The 19,261-nt window shown below is 62.0% G+C and overlaps 3 protein-coding genes and 3 long non-coding RNA genes across 8 annotated transcripts; all 6 read right to left on the bottom strand.

Moving 5' to 3' along the window:
- Positions 1-436: 436 nt before the first annotated feature.
- Positions 437-1,355, bottom strand: LOC128798269 (uncharacterized). The gene is made up of 2 exons (XR_008434368.1): positions 913-1,355; positions 437-789 (listed from the first exon to the last, which is right to left on the bottom strand). It is a non-coding gene; the product is annotated as an uncharacterized LOC128798269 (long non-coding RNA).
- A 660-nt stretch (positions 1,356-2,015) lies between these two features.
- On the bottom strand, positions 2,016-5,320 carry LOC128798268 (uncharacterized). 2 transcript variants are annotated; one of them, XM_053961589.1, is made up of 7 exons: positions 4,245-5,318; positions 3,872-4,093; positions 3,674-3,777; positions 3,531-3,581; positions 3,056-3,422; positions 2,507-2,683; positions 2,016-2,206 (listed from the first exon to the last, which is right to left on the bottom strand). In XM_053961589.1, exons 1-7 carry the CDS (start codon positions 5,233-5,235, stop codon positions 2,103-2,105), a joined length of 2,016 nt encoding a protein of 671 aa, XP_053817564.1. In that variant the 5' UTR covers positions 5,236-5,318; the 3' UTR covers positions 2,016-2,102. The 2 variants fall into 2 exon arrangements, with proteins under 2 accessions (XP_053817564.1, XP_053817563.1); XM_053961588.1 differs by having other exon boundaries at positions 3,056-3,581; positions 4,245-5,320.
- A 1,966-nt stretch (positions 5,321-7,286) lies between these two features.
- LOC128798201 (uncharacterized) lies at positions 7,287-8,241 on the bottom strand. The gene is made up of 2 exons (XR_008434357.1): positions 7,763-8,241; positions 7,287-7,639 (listed from the first exon to the last, which is right to left on the bottom strand). It is a non-coding gene; the product is annotated as an uncharacterized LOC128798201 (long non-coding RNA).
- Positions 8,242-8,863: 622 nt separating this feature from the next.
- Positions 8,864-12,163, bottom strand: LOC128798319 (uncharacterized). Of its 2 annotated transcripts, XM_053961670.1 has the most exons (7): positions 11,092-12,161; positions 10,719-10,940; positions 10,522-10,625; positions 10,379-10,429; positions 9,904-10,270; positions 9,355-9,531; positions 8,864-9,054 (listed from the first exon to the last, which is right to left on the bottom strand). In XM_053961670.1, exons 1-7 carry the CDS (start codon positions 12,080-12,082, stop codon positions 8,951-8,953), a joined length of 2,016 nt encoding a protein of 671 aa, XP_053817645.1. In that variant the 5' UTR covers positions 12,083-12,161; the 3' UTR covers positions 8,864-8,950. The 2 variants fall into 2 exon arrangements, with proteins under 2 accessions (XP_053817645.1, XP_053817644.1); XM_053961669.1 differs by having other exon boundaries at positions 9,904-10,429; positions 11,092-12,163.
- A 1,969-nt stretch (positions 12,164-14,132) lies between these two features.
- On the bottom strand, positions 14,133-15,644 carry LOC128798322 (uncharacterized). The gene is made up of 2 exons (XR_008434381.1): positions 14,609-15,644; positions 14,133-14,485 (listed from the first exon to the last, which is right to left on the bottom strand). It is a non-coding gene; the product is annotated as an uncharacterized LOC128798322 (long non-coding RNA).
- A 65-nt stretch (positions 15,645-15,709) lies between these two features.
- Positions 15,710-17,730, bottom strand: LOC128798298 (serine/threonine-protein kinase pim-1-like; the record flags this gene model as incomplete). The annotated part of the gene is made up of 5 exons (XM_053961642.1): positions 15,710-15,903; positions 16,204-16,380; positions 16,753-17,119; positions 17,228-17,278; positions 17,371-17,730. Coding segments are annotated over 5 exons (1,062 nt in total), but the record flags the coding sequence as incomplete, so codon positions are not given.
- Between the last annotated feature and the right edge of the window lie 1,531 nt (positions 17,731-19,261).

Consider the following 19,261-nt stretch of genomic DNA (forward strand, 5'->3'; position numbering starts at 1 on the left):
CCCCCGCTTTCAGGCCAGGGATCCAGGGCACCGTCATCCCCGGGAAAGATGCTCCGTCCCAGCTCACTTCACCACTTCCTGTCTGTTGTTTATTGCTGCCCAGTGAAGAAAAGTCACATTGTCTTTGTCTGCTTGTCAAACATCATATCCTGCGTCTATCAGTTTATTGTATCGCTCTGGTATCTCACCCCTTATATGAGGAAAAAAAAAAAAAAATAAAAACCCCAAAACCAAAAAAAACCAAAAAACCCATTGTAATTTTTTCAGTATTCTCCGTTATGGAGACAGTCGCGTCCTAAAGAAAAAATACATCTCCGTAAGCGTCACCCAGCAGTTCCTACTTCAAGAAATTCTACGCTGCCTTCCATGGACGGCTTGTAAAAAGCGTGGGGCTGTGCCTCGAGGAGTAGAATTTTTCTACTTGAGCAAACCTGTCTGAAATTCTTTTGGTTTATTTACGATAGCAGCTGTAAGTGATTTTTCTTCTTCTACTACAGGGAGAAAATGAAACTGAAAATGTTTCCTTTGCAAAAATGGAAGCTTTGTAACAACGGACATGCTGCTCCTGGGGAAAAGGTGTCGTGGCCCTTGGAGAAGTGGCAGTCACCGCTGACAGGACCTTAGAAAAGGGATAATTTTCCCTCCCAGCTCAGCCTCCAGGCCGGGGCTGACACACAGAGCTCTCACCATCCCCTCAGGGCGGGGTCTTGGCTGGAAGGATCTCAGCTCGGGCCAGGCCTTTGGGTAGAGCCTTGGAGAGCCATTCAGGGTACAAGAGGGTTGGCAGCCCTGAGAAAAGAAAACAGAAATGAAAGAGCGTGTGCATTTATGAAGAAAAACTATTTACTACCAAACCCTGTGTTGGTAGGTCAGGGCAGTAGACAGAAGGTAGCAGAGATTAGTAGCTGGCACCTGGGTGCATTTCTGTAACTAGAGCGGTTGGTGCACTCTCCATCAGTTGTTTTTAGGGGAGAGGAAGATATTTTTGGGGGGCACAGTGGGCCCAAGGCCATGGGAGCAAGTCCAGGATCTCATCTGCCTTCCCCTGTGAGTGAGCAGGAAAGCTAAGAGACCAAGTCAGGTTTTTTCCTTATCCTGAAGGTGAAGCAGAGAAGGGGAAATTCAGAGCTGACAAAAACATGCCATTTGGGGTGCACAAGTGCAGGGAGACCCCTCCCTTGCTGGTCAGGAGGTGCTATGGGCATCCAGTGATTCTTTGTTACAATAGCCAAGTCTCCAGAAGGGAGCTGGCTAGAAATGCCACTCCTTCCACCCAAAGTCCTAAAGCTCTGGGCTACAGGCTGTAACAAAGGTCTCGAGAATCGCTCCCTTCCAGAACACGAGTCCTCAGCGGGAGACAGCAGGGTTCAGGGCTGCTAACACCGGGGGAGGGGTTTCCCTTGGAGTCCCCAGGGATGACTTTCTCCGGGGCTCCTTCCTCCGCCGCAGGGCTCTCCTCACGCACGTTCCCCGCCCCAAGACGGGAGGCTGAGCCTGCTGGGGCGTGTCCGTCTGTCCTAGGGTTCCTTTTGGCATCTGCCCAGCCCTGCACAGCTCCCTTGGAGGCTGCTGTCGCCTGAATGGAGACAGAGTGGGCTGCATTTTCCTGCTGATGATTTGAGGGGAAGAAAGAGGAAGAGTCCATCAGGGCTCAAGGGAAAAGGACGCTTTGACGCTTCTGCTTGTTCTCACAGCCTTGGCAGCGGAGCAACGTCTCTGTTCCTGCCGCCCACTCGGCGCTGGAATCCACAGACGGGCCCATGTTTCACTTCAGGGGACCCCAAGCAAGCGGCCAGATCGGTTTGAAAGGGCAGCTGTTGTTCCGCTGTTGCCCTTCTGGCCTTGTTAAAGCCCCTCCTACGTGCACTACAGCCTGAGCTTGAAGACACAAAAAACCACCTAGGTGGAGGAGAGGCATGGAAGCTTGACAAAGGGAAGGGAAGACTCTGATTGCCCCTTTTCCCAAGAGGTTTCTCCAGCAGAAGTTGCTAACAAGGACCAGACTGGAGAGCCCGCAACGGGTCGGTGGTTGTTTTATTTTTCCGGCCCTCAGTCCTGCGTGGGACTCGGTAGCTGGGGGCTGCAGAGGCGCCAGCAAGGCATCAAAGGCAGCCGGCCCACACCCAAGGGTGGCGGAAGATCTGGTCCAGCTGCGGCCGGTCGGCGGGGTGCTGGGCCAAACACCAGCGGATCAGGTGTCGGCACTCTGGGGAGAGAAGGCAGAAAGCGGCGGTCACCGGCAGAAGGCTCCTGCCCGGCTGCTCCCGGCGCCTGCAGAACCCGGGCCAGGCTGCGCGCGCTCAGAGCTGCCCTTTGCGGCACAGCGGCACGGCAGGACACGGCCACCTCCTTCAGCCAAGCGTGCCACACCCAGCCCGTCACGGGCCACCTCCCGCAGCCGGCCCTTGAGGGCGCATCCACGTCCCGCCGAGCTGCTGCGTGAGGGCCCGGCTGGGCTGCGTGCTGCCATCTGCCAAAGGCCGCCTTCTTGAGGCCGGCTACCAACCTGGAGAGACCTGCGGCCTGAAGATAAGCTCCCCCAGCAGGATCTCACGGTCGTCCTCGAAGGGGAGGCACCCGCAGACCATGACATAGAGCAGCACCCCCAGGGACCAGATGGTCGCCGCATGGCCGTGGTAGCGGCCCTGGCAGATCCACTCGGGTGGGCAGTACGTGCGTGTTCCTAGGGGAGACAGGCGGCGCTGTCCGGGCGCAGGCTGCTGCCTTGCAGAGCCTGGACGGACACAACTTCCCCCCCAAGGCCACCCTGCATCGCCCAGAGAATTGGCCGAAGGCAGGAAACCGCTCGGCAAGGCAGAGCAGGCCAGCGGAGCAGCCCAAGCCCTACAGCCCTGCCGAGCTGAGGGGTGGGGCCTGGCTTTTGCAGCCCCCCTGTGTCAGCAGAGCCTGCGGCCGGCTCCTGGGGCACGGCACCTGCCCCGCGCCGCGCCGCGGGGCAGCCGGCAGCCGGCTGAATGCCGCGCCCCACTGCCCCGGAGGGAACGGGGCCATGCAGTGCCTGGCGCTGGGAGCAGGGCCCGGGCCGCGGGCTCACCGGCAAATTGAGTGAAGGCCCGCTCCTGGAGGAAGGTGCCGCAACCGAAGTCGATGAGCTTCAGGTCGCCACTCTCCGGGTCCACGAGGAGGTTCTCTGGCTTGATGTCGCGGTGCAGGACGCCGCAGGCGGTGCAGTGCCGCACGGCCTCCAGCACCTGGCAGAAAAGCCAGCGCGCCGCCTCCTCGCTCAGGAACTCCTGCTGCTGCAGGAGCTGCAGGAGATCCTGCGATCGCTCCGGGCGCTCCAGCACCAGCACGAAGCTGTCAGGCAGCTCGAACCAGTCCAGGAGCTGGATGATGCTGCGGCAGCCAGAGCCCACCTTCTCCATCAGCACGATCTCCATTGGAACACGGCTGCCGTCGGGCTGTGAGGAAAAGACAATGCCTCCAGCAGGCCAGCTGGAGCTACCCTGTGCCTCCGCTGCCCCCTGCCCGCCACGACCCGCTCTGGCCCGCAGGCCCCGCTCACTCACCCGCTCGTCCCACTGCAGGACGCTCTCCCGGGCCACGTGCTTGATGGCCACCTGCAAGCCATCGACAGAGGGGGGCTGAGCTCGAGCCCTGCCCCGCTCCGGCCCTGGCCCTCCGGCCGCGCCCGGCCCTGCCGGCCACTTACCGGGCTCCCGTCCGAGAGGCGGGTCCCCGAGAAAACGGTGCCGAAGCCACCGCTCCCCAGCTGCGGGCCCAGCAGGTACAGCTCCTGCAGCTCCTTCTTTTGCCCTGCGGCCGAGAGCGAGCCATCAGCCCTGCGCCCAGGGCCCCCCGTGCCCGCCAGCCAAGCGGGCCGGGGCACCGCGGGCCACCTTGCCCTCACCTGCTTCCTGCTGCGCGCCGGGCAGCGGCCCCCGCCCTGCAGCCGTCGGGCCGGTGAGCGGCAGGGCTGGGCCGGGGCAGCACGCACAGGCGGCTGCAGGAGCCGCGGGGCAGCGGGGCGCGGCGGCACCGTCGCTGGCCCCGGCGTCCTGGGCCGGACTCTGCTCTTCTGGACGGCCGGGGCTGCAGCCCGAGGTGTCGCACAGGGGGGTCCCAGGAGCAGCTGCAAACCACACAGGGGATTTTTGAAGCCGTGCCCTCAGAGGCGCTGAGAACAGCCAGGGACTAGGCTGTGCTCAGAGACCCTGGCCCGGCCCAGGAATGCCCCCCAAGGGCCCCAGGGGAGCCGCAGGCAGCTCCTCAGAAGATCTCACCTTCTGTTAGGGCCTTCCCGGTAGTCGGTGGCTGTGTCAGAGCAGCTTCCAGGAGATGGAGGTCTCCGGGTCTCTGGAGGATCGCCTCCTCCACCAGGCACGGGCTGTTGCCCGCCGGCACAGCGTCCTGGGAGCCGTGGGCCGGCAACTGCCGGCTGCAGGACACTTGCTGCTCCGCCACCTGCTCCTGAGATGGCTCCCCTGCATCGGGCTGGGCTCCCACCTGGACTCGCGGGCTTTCCCTGGCCACGTCAGCGCTCAGGGTTGCGCCCGTGTTGTTGACGTCGACGGGTCCAGGGGAGCTGGGAGACCTGTCCACGGGCTCTGCACCTTCTGCCCGCTGACAGGTCTCACTGAGCCTCTCTGAGGGATGGAGGCTGTCAGAGATAGCCGAGGCTCCAGGCAGGATGGACGTTCCCTGACAGCCTGAGCTTCTTGCAGGGATGGCGGGTGTCTGCTGCTGCGCCATCCTTGCAAGGCTTGAGGCTCTCCCAGGGATGGAGAAGCTTCCTGGGAGCTGCCTCCTCAGGGGATGGGGGCTCCTGAAGGAGCTGGGCGAGCCACAGCAGGGCAGGTGGCCTCGCTTCACCAGCTCCTCCAGTTCTTCCCACAAGGCCTGCCACATCCCATCGTAGAGCGGCACAGATGTCCCATTGCGAGCCCAGAGCAAGCTCATCAGTTCCTGCAGCTGTTGGGCCACTGCCACGCAGGGGCCGCAGCTGCAGGAGCCGTCCAGGGGGCTGGCGGGAGCACCTGGCCGCTGGCGAGGGGTCGGCCGAGGCCTGGAGGGCCTGGGAGCCGCAGGGGCTCCTCGGTTCCTCCGTGAGCCTCTGGGCCGGACCCCGGGGCGCTTGCGCCTCTTTGGTGTCCTTGTCTGCCGCCTCCGTGGTTGCCAGCGGCCAAGGGCCCACCAGACAGCCACAGCGGCCAGCAGCAGGACAAGCGCGGTCATGAGGACGCCACCGTCACACATGGCTCCGGCACGTCCCATCGCGACTGCACTGGCAGCCGCGGGGGCTGGCCCGGCTTATATAGGCATGGTGATGTCACAGAGCTGTGGCAGGACAGCCCTGTGCCGTCAGAGCCCCGCCTCACGCCTCACTCGGCCCCTTTGTGCCGTCACGGCCCCGCCTCACCCCGCCCAGGCTGACGCTGGCCTGTCCTTCCATCACTTCCCAGTAGTGCCAAGGACGACCCTCTCCACCATTTTCCTGCTGTCAAGATTAGATTGAAGGGATGGAGTTTCCTGGGAAGTCCCAAGCCTTTCCTGTCGAGTCAGATACAGCTGGAGAACACTGCCCCAGCGTAGACCTCCTTTTGGGCTTTCAGGACCTTGGCTAGATGATTTAAGGGCTTCCCACTGGGACATATTGGGATGAATCCCACCCAACGCCACATCCCATGGATATTGTTCTGGTCCCAGTTGTCCCCAGCAATCCCAAATGGAAGATCACTGTCCCTCACAGCACTGTGCCTCCACCGTTGGACGCCCTTCGGCACCCAGGGAAGCCGTGGTTTGCAAGAGGCTGCGGCCACAGCTTTAATGGGAAACTGAGCGTGGCAGGCAGCTCACTAATCCTTAAAGCCTCACATCGAGTTAGGACTTTGTTGACCAAAAGAGCCTCTCATGCAACGGGACGATCTAGAACGGAGAAGCGGGGAAGGGTTTAACCCCACTGCCTGTTTAACTGCTCCTGAGGGAGGAGACTTGAAGGAATCTCATGACTGCATTTAGGTAATCGATCTCCAGATGCCCAGGAGAGACTCACTTATCCCTCATGGAATCAATGTTTGGGATTTTTCTTTTTCTGGAGCAGTAAATTAGGATGGCGATGGAGGTTTCTGGTTGCGTTCCCAACAGGGCAGCCATTTGGCACAGCCCACGAACACGGCATCGCAGTCCATGTGGCTGTAGGACAGACCCTTGTGTTCCGCTTCTTTCCCTCTGCCGCTGCCCAGTGCCACCAGCTCCCCCCTGGCAATGAGCGGGTTCCGGGCTGAGCCAGGGCAGCGCGAAGGTGCAGCAGCTCAAGGATCCGCTGCCCGGGCACTTCCCGGGATAGGGCCGCCCTGGGCCTTGGCATGGACAGAGGGTCCCCCTTCTCTGCTCGGTCTGACCCTCCTGCCCCAGCCTCGCTGGGCTCCACTGAGGTTCCTGCCGTGAGGGACGCTCTCCACCCAGATGCTGCCCCTGATTCCTTGCATCCACAGCACTGTTTTCCCTGGATTTTAGCCAGGGCTTCCCCTGTGTAAGGGGCTGGGCTATGCAGGGGAGAGGGTGTGGAGCTTTCCCCAGCCACCGTTAGCGGTTTCAGGCCGCCAAGAGCTCTTGTGTCTCCCTTTTCCCCACCAATATCCCTCTGTCCCCTCCTTGCCGACGTTTCCCCTCAGCAGCGCCGAGCCTTTTCCCGCCCTTTTTCCCCTCAGCGCTGGCCCCGCCCCCTCGGCTCTGGGAGCGCCTCCCGCCCGCCCCTCCTCAATTAACGCCCTTAGCTCTTCCCTCATTAATGCCTCACTCATTAACGCCCTGGCGGCCAAGAGCGGAGCTCTGGAGGAGCTCTGTGGAACACCCTGGCTGCGTGGGGCAGGGCCGAGATGCCTGCTCTTGCCCCCGCTTTCAGGCCAGGGATCCAGGGCACCGTCATCCCCGGGAAAGATGCTCCGTCCCAGCTCACTTCACCACTTCCTGTCTGTTGTTTATTGCTGCCCAGTGAAGAAAAGTCACATTGTCTTTGTCTGCTTGTCAAACATCATATCCTGCGTCTATCAGTTTATTGTATCGCTCTGGTATCTCACCCCTTATATGAGGAAAAAAAAAATAAATAAAAACCCAAAACCAAAAAAAACCAAAAAACCCATTGTAATTTTTTCAGTATTCTCCGTTATGGAGACAGTCGCGTCCTAAAGAAAAAATACATCTCCGTAAGCATCACCCAGCAGTTCCTACTTCAAGAAATTCTACGCTGCCTTCCATGGACGGCTTGTAAAAAGCGTGGGGCTGTGCCTCGAGGAGTAGAATTTTTCTACTTGAGCAAACCTGTCTGAAATTCTTTTGGTTTATTTACGATAGCAGCTGTAAGTGATTTTTCTTCTTCTACTACAGGGAGAAAATGAAACTGAAAATGTTTCCTTTGCAAAAATGGAAGCTTTGTAACAACGGACATGCTGCTCCTGGGGAAAAGGTGTCGTGGCCCTTGGAGAAGTGGCAGTCACCGCTGACAGGACCTTAGAAAAGGGATAATTTTCCCTCCCAGCTCAGCCTCCAGGCCGGGGCTGACACACAGAGCTCTCACCATCCCCTCAGGGCGGGGTCTTGGCTGGAAGGATCTCAGCTCGGGCCAGGCCTTTGGGTAGAGCCTTGGAGAGCCATTCAGGGTACAAGAGGGTTGGCAGCCCTGAGAAAAGAAAACAGAAATGAAAGAGCGTGTGCATTTATGAAGAAAAACTATTTACTACCAAACCCTGTGTTGGTAGGTCAGGGCAGTAGACAGAAGGTAGCAGAGATTAGTAGCTGGCACCTGGGTGCATTTCTGTAACTAGAGCGGTTGGTGCACTCTCCATCAGTTGTTTTTAGGGGAGAGGAAGATATTTTTGGGGGGCACAGTGGGCCCAAGGCCATGGGAGCAAGTCCAGGATCTCATCTGCCTTCCCCTGTGAGTGAGCAGGAAAGCTAAGAGACCAAGTCAGGTTTTTTCCTTATCCTGAAGGTGAAGCAGAGAAGGGGAAATTCAGAGCTGACAAAAACATGCCATTTGGGGTGCACAAGTGCAGGGAGACCCCTCCCTTGCTGGTCAGGAGGTGCTATGGGCATCCAGTGATTCTTTGTTACAATAGCCAAGTCTCCAGAAGGGAGCTGGCTAGAAATGCCACTCCTTCCACCCAAAGTCCTAAAGCTCTGGGCTACAGGCTGTAACAAAGGTCTCGAGAATCGCTCCCTTCCAGAACACGAGTCCTCAACGGGAGACAGCAGGGTTCAGGGCTGCTAACACCGGGGGGGGGGTTTCCCTTGGAGTCCCCAGGGATGACTTTCTCCGGGGCTCCTTCCTCCGCCGCAGGGCTCTCCTCACGCACGTTCCCGCCCCAAGACGGGAGGCTGAGCCTGCTGGGGCGTGTCCGTCTGTCCTAGGGTTCCTTTTGGCATCTGCCCAGCCCTGCACAGCTCCCTTGGAGGCTGCTGTCGCCTGAATGGAGACAGAGTGGGCTGCATTTTCCTGCTGATGATTTGAGGGAAGAAAGAGGAAGAGTCCATCAGGGCTCAAGGGAAAAGGACGCTTTGACGCTTCTGCTTGTTCTCACAGCCTTGGCAGCGGAGCAACGTCTCTGTTCCTGCCGCCCACTCGGCGCTGGAATCCACAGACGGGCCCATGTTTCACTTCAGGGGACCCCAAGCAAGCGGCCAGATCGGTTTGAAAGGGCAGCTGTTGTTCCGCTGTTGCCCTTCTGGCCTTGTTAAAGCCCCTCCTACGTGCACTACAGCCTGAGCTTGAAGACACAAAAAACCACCTAGGTGGAGGAGAGGCATGGAAGCTTGACAAAGGGAAGGGAAGACTCTGATTGCCCCTTTTCCCAAGAGGTTTCTCCAGCAGAAGTTGCTAACAAGGACCAGACTGGAGAGCCCGCAACGGGTCGGTGGTTGTTTTATTTTTCCGGCCCTCAGTCCTGCGTGGGACTCGGTAGCTGGGGGCTGCAGAGGCGCCAGCAAGGCATCAAAGGCAGCCGGCCCACACCCAAGGGTGGCGCAAGATCTGGTCCAGCTGCGGCCGGTCGGCGGGGTGCTGGGCCAAACACCAGCGGATCAGGTGTCGGCACTCTGGGGAGAGAAGGCAGAAAGCGGCGGTCACCGGCAGAAGGCTCCTGCCCGGCTGCTCCCGGCGCCTGCAGAACCCGGGCCAGGCTGCGCGCGCTCAGAGCTGCCCTTTGCGGCACAGCGGCACGGCAGGACACGGCCACCTCCTTCAGCCAAGCGTGCCACACCCAGCCCGTCACGGGCCACCTCCCGCAGCCGGCCCTTGAGGGCGCATCCACGTCCCGCCGAGCTGCTGCGTGAGGGCCCGGCTGGGCTGCGTGCTGCCATCTGCCAAAGGCCGCCTTCTTGAGGCCGGCTACCAACCTGGAGAGACCTGCGGCCTGAAGATAAGCTCCCCCAGCAGGATCTCACGGTCGTCCTCGAAGGGGAGGCACCCGCAGACCATGACATAGAGCAGCACCCCCAGGGACCAGATGGTCGCCGCATGGCCGTGGTAGCGGCCCTGGCAGATCCACTCGGGTGGGCAGTACGTGCGTGTTCCTAGGGGAGACAGGCGGCGCTGTCCGGGCGCAGGCTGCTGCCTTGCAGAGCCTGGACGGACACAACTTCCCCCCCAAGGCCACCCTGCATCGCCCAGAGAATTGGCCGAAGGCAGGAAACCGCTCGGCAAGGCAGAGCAGGCCAGCGGAGCAGCCCAAGCCCTACAGCCCTGCCGAGCTGAGGGGTGGGGCCTGGCTTTTGCAGCCCCCCTGTGTCAGCAGAGCCTGCGGCCGGCTCCTGGGGCACGGCACCTGCCCCGCGCCGCGCCGCGGGGCAGCCGGCAGCCGGCTGAATGCCGCGCCCCACTGCCCCGGAGGGAACGGGGCCATGCAGTGCCTGGCGCTGGGAGCAGGGCCCGGGCCGCGGGCTCACCGGCAAATTGAGTGAAGGCCCGCTCCTGGAGGAAGGTGCCGCAACCGAAGTCGATGAGCTTCAGGTCGCCACTCTCCGGGTCCACGAGGAGGTTCTCTGGCTTGATGTCGCGGTGCAGGACGCCGCAGGCGGTGCAGTGCCGCACGGCCTCCAGCACCTGGCAGAAAAGCCAGCGCGCCGCCTCCTCGCTCAGGAACTCCTGCTGCTGCAGGAGCTGCAGGAGATCCTGCGATCGCTCCGGGCGCTCCAGCACCAGCACGAAGCTGTCAGGCAGCTCGAACCAGTCCAGGAGCTGGATGATGCTGCGGCAGCCAGAGCCCACCTTCTCCATCAGCACGATCTCCATTGGAACACGGCTGCCGTCGGGCTGTGAGGAAAAGACAATGCCTCCAGCAGGCCAGCTGGAGCTACCCTGTGCCTCCGCTGCCCCCTGCCCGCCACGACCCGCTCTGGCCCGCAGGCCCCGCTCACTCACCCGCTCGTCCCACTGCAGGACGCTCTCCCGGGCCACGTGCTTGATGGCCACCTGCAAGCCATCGACAGAGGGGGGCTGAGCTCGAGCCCTGCCCCGCTCCGGCCCTGGCCCTCCGGCCGCGCCCGGCCCTGCCGGCCACTTACCGGGCTCCCGTCCGAGAGGCGGGTCCCCGAGAAAACGGTGCCGAAGCCACCGCTCCCCAGCTGCGGGCCCAGCAGGTACAGCTCCTGCAGCTCCTTCTTTTGCCCTGCGGCCGAGAGCGAGCCATCAGCCCTGCGCCCAGGGCCCCCGTGCCCGCCAGCCAAGCGGGCCGGGGCACCGCGGGCCACCTTGCCCTCACCTGCTTCCTGCTGCGCGCCGGGCAGCGGCCCCCGCCCTGCAGCCGTCGGGCCGGTGAGCGGCAGGGCTGGGCCGGGGCAGCACGCACAGGCGGCTGCAGGAGCCGCGGGGCAGCGGGGCGCGGCGGCACCGTCGCTGGCCCCGGCGTCCTGGGCCGGACTCTGCTCTTCTGGACGGCCGGGGCTGCAGCCCGAGGTGTCGCACAGGGGGGTCCCAGGAGCAGCTGCAAACCACACAGGGGATTTTTGAAGCCGTGCCCTCAGAGGCGCTGAGAACAGCCAGGGACTAGGCTGTGCTCAGAGACCCTGGCCCGGCCCAGGAATGCCCCCCAAGGGCCCCAGGGGAGCCGCAGGCAGCTCCTCAGAAGATCTCACCTTCTGTTAGGGCCTTCCCGGTAGTCGGTGGCTGTGTCAGAGCAGCTTCCAGGAGATGGAGGTCTCCGGGTCTCTGGAGGATCGCCTCCTCCACCAGGCACGGGCTGTTGCCCGCCGGCACAGCGTCCTGGGAGCCGTGGGCCGGCAACTGCCGGCTGCAGGACACTTGCTGCTCCGCCACCTGCTCCTGAGATGGCTCCCCTGCATCGGGCTGGGCTCCCACCTGGACTCGCGGGCTTTCCCTGGCCACGTCAGCGCTCAGGGTTGCGCCCGTGTTGTTGACGTCGACGGGTCCAGGGGAGCTGGGAGACCTGTCCACGGGCTCTGCACCTTCTGCCCGCTGACAGGTCTCACTGAGCCTCTCTGAGGGATGGAGGCTGTCAGAGATAGCCGAGGCTCCAGGCAGGATGGACGTTCCCTGACAGCCTGAGCTTCTTGCAGGGATGGCGGGTGTCTGCTGCTGCGCCATCCTTGCAAGGCTTGAGGCTCTCCCAGGGATGGAGAAGCTTCCTGGGAGCTGCCTCCTCATGGGATGGGGGCTCCTGAAGGAGCTGGGCGAGCCACAGCAGGGCAGGTGGCCTCGCTTCACCAGCTCCTCCAGTTCTTCCCACAAGGCCTGCCACATCCCATCGTAGAGCGGCACAGATGTCCCATTGCGAGCCCAGAGCAAGCTCATCAGTTCCTGCAGCTGTTGGGCCACTGCCACGCAGGGGCCGCAGCTGCAGGAGCCGTCCAGGGGGCTGGCGGGAGCACCTGGCCGCTGGCGAGGGGTCGGCCGAGGCCTGGAGGGCCTGGGAGCCGCAGGGGCTCCTCGGTTCCTCCGTGAGCCTCTGGGCCGGACCCCGGGGCGCTTGCGCCTCTTTGGTGTCCTTGTCTGCCGCCTCCGTGGTTGCCAGCGGCCAAGGGCCCACCAGACAGCCACAGCGGCCAGCAGCAGGACAAGCGCGGTCATGAGGACGCCACCGTCACACATGGCTCCGGCACGTCCCATCGCGACTGCACTGGCAGCCGCGGGGGCTGGCCCGGCTTATATAGGCATGGTGATGTCACAGAGCTGTGGCAGGACAGCCCTGTGCCGTCAGAGCCCCGCCTCACGCCTCACTCGGCCCCTTTGTGCCGTCACGGCCCCGCCTCACCCCGCCCAGGCTGACGCTGGCCTGTCCTTCCATCACTTCCCAGTAGTGCCAAGGACGACCCTCTCCACCATTTTCCTGCTGTCAAGATTAGATTGAAGGGATGGAGTTTCCTGGGAAGTCCCAAGCCTTTCCTGTCGAGTCAGATACAGCTGGAGAACACTGCCCCAGCGTAGACCTCCTTTTGGGCTTTCAGGACCTTGGCTAGATGATTTAAGGGCTTCCCACTGGGACATATTGGGATGAATCCCACCCAACGCCACATCCCATGGATATTGTTCTGGTCCCAGTTGTCCCCAGCAATCCCAAATGGAAGATCACTGTCCCTCACAGCACTGTGCCTCCACCGTTGGACGCCCTTCGGCACCCAGGGAAGCCGTGGTTTGCAAGAGGCTGCGGCCACAGCTTTAATGGGAAACTGAGCGTGGCAGGCAGCTCACTAATCCTTAAAGCCTCACATCGAGTTAGGACTTTGTTGACCAAAAGAGCCTCTCATGCAACGGGACGATCTAGAACGGAGAAGCGGGGAAGGGTTTAACCCCACTGCCTGTTTAACTGCTCCTGAGGGAGGAGACTTGAAGGAATCTCATGACTGCATTTAGGTAATCGATCTCCAGATGCCCAGGAGAGACTCACTTATCCCTCTTGGAATCAATGTTTGGGATTTTTCTTTTTCTGGAGCAGTAAATTAGGATGGCGATGGAGGTTTCTGGTTGCGTTCCCAACAGGGCAGCCATTTGGCACAGCCCACGAACACGGCATCGCAGTCCATGTGGCTGTAGGACAGACCCTTGTGTTCCGCTTCTTTCCCTCTGCCGCTGCCCAGTGCCACCAGCTCCCCCCTGGCAATGAGCGGGTTCCGGGCTGAGCCAGGGCAGCGCGAAGGTGCAGCAGCTCAAGGATCCGCTGCCCGGGCACTTCCCGGGATAGGGCCGCCCTGGGCCTTGGCATGGACAGAGGGTCCCCCTTCTCTGCTCGGTCTGACCCTCCTGCCCCAGCCTCGCTGGGCTCCACTGAGGTTCCTGCCGTGAGGGACGCTCTCCACCCAGATGCTGCCCCTGATTCCTTGCATCCACAGCACTGTTTTCCCTGGATTTTAGCCAGGGCTTCCCCTGTGTAAGGGGCTGGGCTATGCAGGGGAGAGGGTGTGGAGCTTTCCCCAGCCACCGTTAGCGGTTTCAGGCCGCCAAGAGCTCTTGTGTCTCCCTTTTCCCCACCAATATCCCTCTGTCCCCTCCTTGCCGACGTTTCCCCTCAGCAGCGCCGAGCCTTTTCCCGCCCTTTTCCCCTCAGCGCTGGCCCCGCCCCCTCGGCTCTGGGAGCGCCTCCCGCCCGCCCCTCCTCAATTAACGCCCTTAGCTCTTCCCTCATTAATGCCTCACTCATTAACGCCCTGGCGGCCAAGAGCGGAGCTCTGGAGGAGCTCTGTGGAACACCCTGGCTGCGTGGGGCAGGGCCGAGATGCCTGCTCTTGCCCCCGCTTTCAGGCCAGGGATCCAGGGCACCGTCATCCCGGGAAAGATGCTCCGTCCCAGCTCACTTCACCACTTCCTGTCTGTTGTTTATTGCTGCCCAGTGAAGAAAAGTCACATTGTCTTTGTCTGCTTGTCAAACATCATATCCTGCGTCTATCAGTTTATTGTATCGCTCTGGTATCTCACCCCTTATATGAGGAAAAAAAAAATAAATAAAAACCCCAAAACCAAAAAAAAACAAAAAACCCATTGTAATTTTTTCAGTATTCTCCGTTATGGAGACAGTCGCGTCCTAAAGAAAAAATACATCTCCGTAAGCATCACCCAGCAGTTCCTACTTCAAGAAATTCTACGCTGCCTTCCATGGACGGCTTGTAAAAAGCGTGGGGCTGTGCCTCGAGGAGTAGAATTTTTCTACTTGAGCAAACCTGTCTGAAATTCTTTTGGTTTATTTACGATAGCAGCTGTAAGTGATTTTTCTTCTTCTACTACAGGGAGAAAATGAAACTGAAAATGTTTCCTTTGCAAAAATGGAAGCTTTGTAACAACGGACATGCTGCTCCTGGGGAAAAGGTGTCGTGGCCCTTGGAGAAGTGGCAGTCACCGCTGACAGGACCTTAGAAAAGGGATAATTTTCCCTCCCAGCTCAGCCTCCAGGCCGGGGCTGACACACAGAGCTCTCACCATCCCCTCAGGGCGGGGTCTTGGCTGGAAGGATCTCAGCTCGGGCCAGGCCTTTGGGTAGAGCCTTGGAGAGCCATTCAGGGTACAAGAGGGTTGGCAGCCCTGAGAAAAGAAAACAGAAATGAAAGAGCGTGTGCATTTATGAAGAAAAACTATTTACTACCAAACCCTGTGTTGGTAGGTCAGGGCAGTAGACAGAAGGTAGCAGAGATTAGTAGCTGGCACCTGGGTGCATTTCTGTAACTAGAGCGGTTGGTGCACTCTCCATCAGTTGTTTTTAGGGGAGAGGAAGATATTTTTGGGGGGCACAGTGGGCCCAAGGCCATGGGAGCAAGTCCAGGATCTCATCTGCCTTCCCCTGTGAGTGAGCAGGAAAGCTAAGAGACCAAGTCAGGTTTTTTCCTTATCCTGAAGGTGAAGCAGAGAAGGGGAAATTCAGAGCTGACAAAAACATGCCATTTGGGGTGCACAAGTGCAGGGAGACCCCTCCCTTGCTGGTCAGGAGGTGCTATGGGCATCCAGTGATTCTTTGTTACAATAGCCAAGTCTCCAGAAGGGAGCTGGCTAGAAATGCCACTCCTTCCACCCAAAGTCCTAAAGCTCTGGGCTACAGGCTGTAACAAAGGTCTCGAGAATCGCTCCCTTCCAGAACACGAGTCCTCAACGGGAGACAGCAGGGTTCAGGGCTGCTAACACCGGGGGGGGGTTTCCCTTGGAGTCCCCAGGGATGACTTTCTCCGGGGCTCCTTCCTCCGCCGCAGGGCTCTCCTCACGCACGTTCCCCGCCCCAAGACGGGAGGCTGAGCCTGCTGGGGCGTGTCCGTCTGTCCTAGGGTTCCTTTTGGCATCTGCCCAGCCCTGCACAGCTCCCTTGGAGGCTGCTGTCGCCTGAATGGAGACAGAGTGGGCTGCATTTTCCTGCTGATGATTTGAGGGGAAGAAAGAGGAAGAGTCCATCAGGGCTCAAGGGAAAAGGACGCTTTGACGCTTCTGCTTGTTCTCACAGCCTTGGCAGCGGAGCAACGTCTCTGTTCCTGCCGCCCACTCGGCGCTGGAATCCACAGACGGGCCCATGTTTCACTTCAGGGGACCCCAAGCAAGCGGCCAGATCGGTTTGAAAGGGCAGCTGTTGTTCCGCTGTTGCCCTTCTGGCCTTGTTAAAGCCCCTCCTACGTGCACTACAGCCTGAGCTTGAAGACACAAAAAACCACCTAGGTGGAGGAGAGGCATGGAAGCTTGACAAAGGGAAGGGAAGACTCTGATTGCCCCTTTCCCAAGAGGTTTCTCCAGCAGAAGTTGCTAACAAGGACCAGACTGGAGAGCCCGCAACGGGTCGGTGGTTGTTTTATTTTTCCGGCCCTCAGTCCTGCGTGGGACTCGGTAGCTGGGGGCTGCAGAGGCGCCAGCAAGGCATCAAAGGCAGCCGGCCCACACCCAAGGGTGGCGGAAGATCTGGTCCAGCTGCGGCCGGTCGGCGGCGGGGTGCTGGGCCAAACACCAGCGGATCAGGTGTCGGCACTCTGGGGAGAGAAGGCAGAAAGCGGCGGTCACCGGCAGAAGGCTCCTGCCCGGCTGCTCCCGGCGCCTGCAGAACCCGGGCCAGGCTGCGCGCGCTCAGAGCTGCCCTTTGCGGCACAGCGGCACGGCAGGACACGGCCACCTCCTTCAGCCAAGCGTGCCACACCCAGCCCGTCACGGGCCACCTCCCGCAGCCGGCCCTTGAGGGCGCATCCACGTCCCGCCGAGCTGCTGCGTGAGGGCCCGGCTGGGCTGCGTGCTGCCATCTGCCAAAGGCCGCCTTCTTGAGGCCGGCTACCAACCTGGAGAGACCTGCGGCCTGAAGATAAGCTCCCCCAGCAGGATCTCACGGTCGTCCTCGAAGGGGAGGCACCCGCAGACCATGACATAGAGCAGCACCCCCAGGGACCAGATGGTCGCCGCATGGCCGTGGTAGCGGCCCTGGCAGATCCACTCGGGTGGGCAGTACGTGCGTGTTCCTAGGGGAGACAGGCGGCGCTGTCCGGGCGCAGGCTGCTGCCTTGCAGAGCCTGGACGGACACAACTTCCCCCCCAAGGCCACCCTGCATCGCCCAGAGAATTGGCCGAAGGCAGGAAACCGCTCGGCAAGGCAGAGAAGGCCAGCGGAGCAGCCCAAGCCCTACAGCCCTGCCGAGCTGAGGGGTGGGGCCTGGCTTTTGCAGCCCCCCTGTGTCAGCAGAGCCTGCGGCCGGCTCCTGGGGCACGGCACCTGCCCCGCGCCGCGCCGCGGGGCAGCCGGCAGCCGGCTGAATGCCGCGCCCCACTGCCCCGGAGGGAACGGGGCCATGCAGTGCCTGGCGCTGGGAGCAGGGCCCGGGCCGCGGGCTCACCGGCAAATTGAGTGAAGGCCCGCTCCTGGAGGAAGGTGCCGCAACCGAAGTCGATGAGCTTCAGGTCGCCACTCTCCGGGTCCACGAGGAGGTTCTCTGGCTTGATGTCCCGGTGCAGGACGCCGCAGGCGGTGCAGTGCCGCACGGCCTCCAGCACCTGGCAGAAAAGCCAGCGCGCCGCCTCCTCGCTCAGGAACTCCTGCTGCTGCAGGAGCTGCAGGAGATCCTGCGATCGCTCCGGGCGCTCCAGCACCAGCACGAAGCTGTCAGGCAGCTCGAACCAGTCCAGGAGCTGGATGATGCTGCGGCAGCCAGAGCCCACCTTCTCCATCAGCACGATCTCCATTGGAACACGGCTGCCGTCGGGCTGTGAGGAAAAGACAATGCCTCCAGCAGGCCAGCTGGAGCTACCCTGTGCCTCCGCTGCCCCCTGCCCGCCACGACCCGCTCTGGCCCGCAGGCCCCGCTCACTCACCCGCTCGTCCCACTGCAGGACGCTCTCCCGGGCCACGTGCTTGATGGCCACCTGCAAGCCATCGACAGAGGGGGGCTGAGCTCGAGCCCTGCCCCGCTCCGGCCCTGGCCCTCCGGCCGCGCCCGGCCCTGCCGGCCACTTACCGGGCTCCCGTCCGAGAGGCGGGTCCCCGAGAAAACGGTGCCGAAGCCACCGCTCCCCAGCTGCGGGCCCAGCAGGTACAGCTCCTGCAGCTCCTTCTTTTGCCCTGCGGCCGAGAGCGAGCCATCAGCCCTGCGCCCAGGGCCCCCCGTGCCCGCCAGCCAAGCGGGCCGGGGCACCGCGGGCCACCTTGCCCTCACCTGCTTCCTGCTGCGCGCCGGGCAGCGGCCCCCGCCCTGCAGCCGTCGGGCCGGTGAGCGGCAGGGCTGGGCCGGGGCAGCACGCACAGGCGGCTGCAGGAGCCGCGGGGCAGCGGGGCGCGGCGGCACCGTCGCTGGCCCCGGCGTCCTGGGCCGGACTCTGCTTCTGGACGGCCGGGGCTGCAGCCCGAGGTGTCGCACAGGGGGGTCCCAGGAGCAGCTGCAAACCACACAGGGGATTTTTGAAGCCGTGCCCTCAGAGGCGCTGAGAACAGCCAGGGACTAGGCTGTGCTCAGAGACCCTGGCCCGGCCCAGGAATGCCCCCCAAGGGCCCCAGGGGAGCCGCAGGCAGCTCCTCAGAAGATCTCACCTTCTGTTAGGGCCTTCCCGGTAGTCGGTGGCTGTGTCAGAGCAGCTTCCAGGAGATGGAGGTCTCCGGGTCTCTGGAGGATCGCCTCCTCCACCAGGCACGGGCTGTTGCCCGCCGGCACAGCGTCCTGGGAGCCGTGGGCCGGCAACTGCCGGCTGCAGGACACTTGCTGCTCCGCCACTGCTCCTGAGATGGCTCCCCTGCATCGGGCTGGGCTCCCACCTGGACTCGCGGGCTTTCCCTGGCCACGTCAGCGCTCAGGGTTGCGCCCGTGTTGTTGACGTCGACGGGTCCAGGGGAGCTGGGAGACCTGTCCACGGGCTCTGCACCTTCTGCCCGCTGACAGGTCTCACTGAGCCTCTCTGAGGGATGGAGGCTGTCAGAGATAGCCGAGGCTCCAGGCAGGATGGACGTTCCCTGACAGCCTGCCTGAGCTTCTTGCAGGGATGGCGGGTGTCTGCTGCTGCGCCATCCTTGCAAGGCTTGAGGCTCTCCCAGGGATGGAGAAGCTTCCTGGGAGCTGCCTCCTCAGGGGATGGGGGCTCCTGAAGGAGCTGGGCGAGCCACAGCAGGGCAGGTGGCCTCGCTTCACCAGCTCCTCCAGTTCTTCCCACAAGGCCTGCCACATCCCATCGTAGAGCGGCACAGATGTCCCATTGCGAGCCCAGAGCAAGCTCATCAGTTCCTGCAGCTGTTGGGCCACTGCCACGCAGGGGCCGCAGCTGCAGGAGCCGTCCAGGGGGCTGGCGGGAGCACCTGGCCGCTGGCGAGGGGTCGGCCGAGGCCTGGAGGGCCTGGGAGCCGCAGGGGCTCCTCGGTTCCTCCGTGAGCCTCTGGGCCGGACCCCGGGGCGCTTGCGCCTCTTTGGTGTCCTTGTCTGCCGCCTCCGTGGTTGCCAGCGGCCAAGGGCCCACCAGACAGCCACAGCGGCCAGCAGCAGGACAAGCGCGGTCATGAGGACGCCACCGTCACACATGGCTCCGGCACGTCCCATCGCGACTGCACTGGCAGCCGCGGGGGCTGGCCCGGCTTATATAGGCATGGTGATGTCACAGAGCTGTGGCAGGACAGCCCTGTGCGTCAGAGCCCCGCCTCACGCCTCACTCGGCCCCTTTGTGCCGTCACGGCCCCGCCTCACCCCGCCCAGGCTGACGCTGGCCTGTCCTTCCATCACTTCCCAGTAGTGCCAAGGACGACCTCTCCACCATTTTCCTGCTGTCAAGATTAGATTGAAGGGATGGAGTTTCCTGGGAAGTCCCAAGCCTTTCCGTCGAGTCAGATAGAGAACATTGGAGAACACTGCCCCAGCGTAGACCTCCTTT

The sequence above is a fragment of the Vidua chalybeata genome, chromosome 20, assembly GCF_026979565.1.
Source record: "Vidua chalybeata isolate OUT-0048 chromosome 20, bVidCha1 merged haplotype, whole genome shotgun sequence".
Lineage (NCBI taxonomy): Eukaryota > Metazoa > Chordata > Aves > Passeriformes > Viduidae > Vidua > Vidua chalybeata.

What these genes read in the sequence shown, in the direction of transcription:
- LOC128798268 (XM_053961588.1), bottom strand. Translation starts at nt 5,235, where the DNA reads ATGGGACGTGCCGGAGCCATGTGTGACGGTGGCGTCCTCATGACCGCG. An exon ending in CGGGAAGGCCCTAACAGAAG is followed by an intron (nt 4,094 to 4,244) that starts GTGAGATCTTCT and finishes TGTGGTTTGCAG; the next exon opens with CTGCTCCTGGGACCCCCCTG. An exon ending in CAGGCCGCAGGTCTCTCCAG is followed by an intron (nt 2,207 to 2,506) that starts GTTGGTAGCCGG and finishes TTCTCTCCCCAG; the next exon opens with AGTGCCGACACCTGATCCGC.
- LOC128798319 (XM_053961669.1), bottom strand. Translation starts at nt 12,082, where the DNA reads ATGGGACGTGCCGGAGCCATGTGTGACGGTGGCGTCCTCATGACCGCG. An exon ending in GCCTCTCGGACGGGAGCCCG is followed by an intron (nt 10,430 to 10,521) that starts GTAAGTGGCCGG and finishes GATGGCTTGCAG; the next exon opens with GTGGCCATCAAGCACGTGGC. An exon ending in CAGGCCGCAGGTCTCTCCAG is followed by an intron (nt 9,055 to 9,354) that starts GTTGGTAGCCGG and finishes TTCTCTCCCCAG; the next exon opens with AGTGCCGACACCTGATCCGC.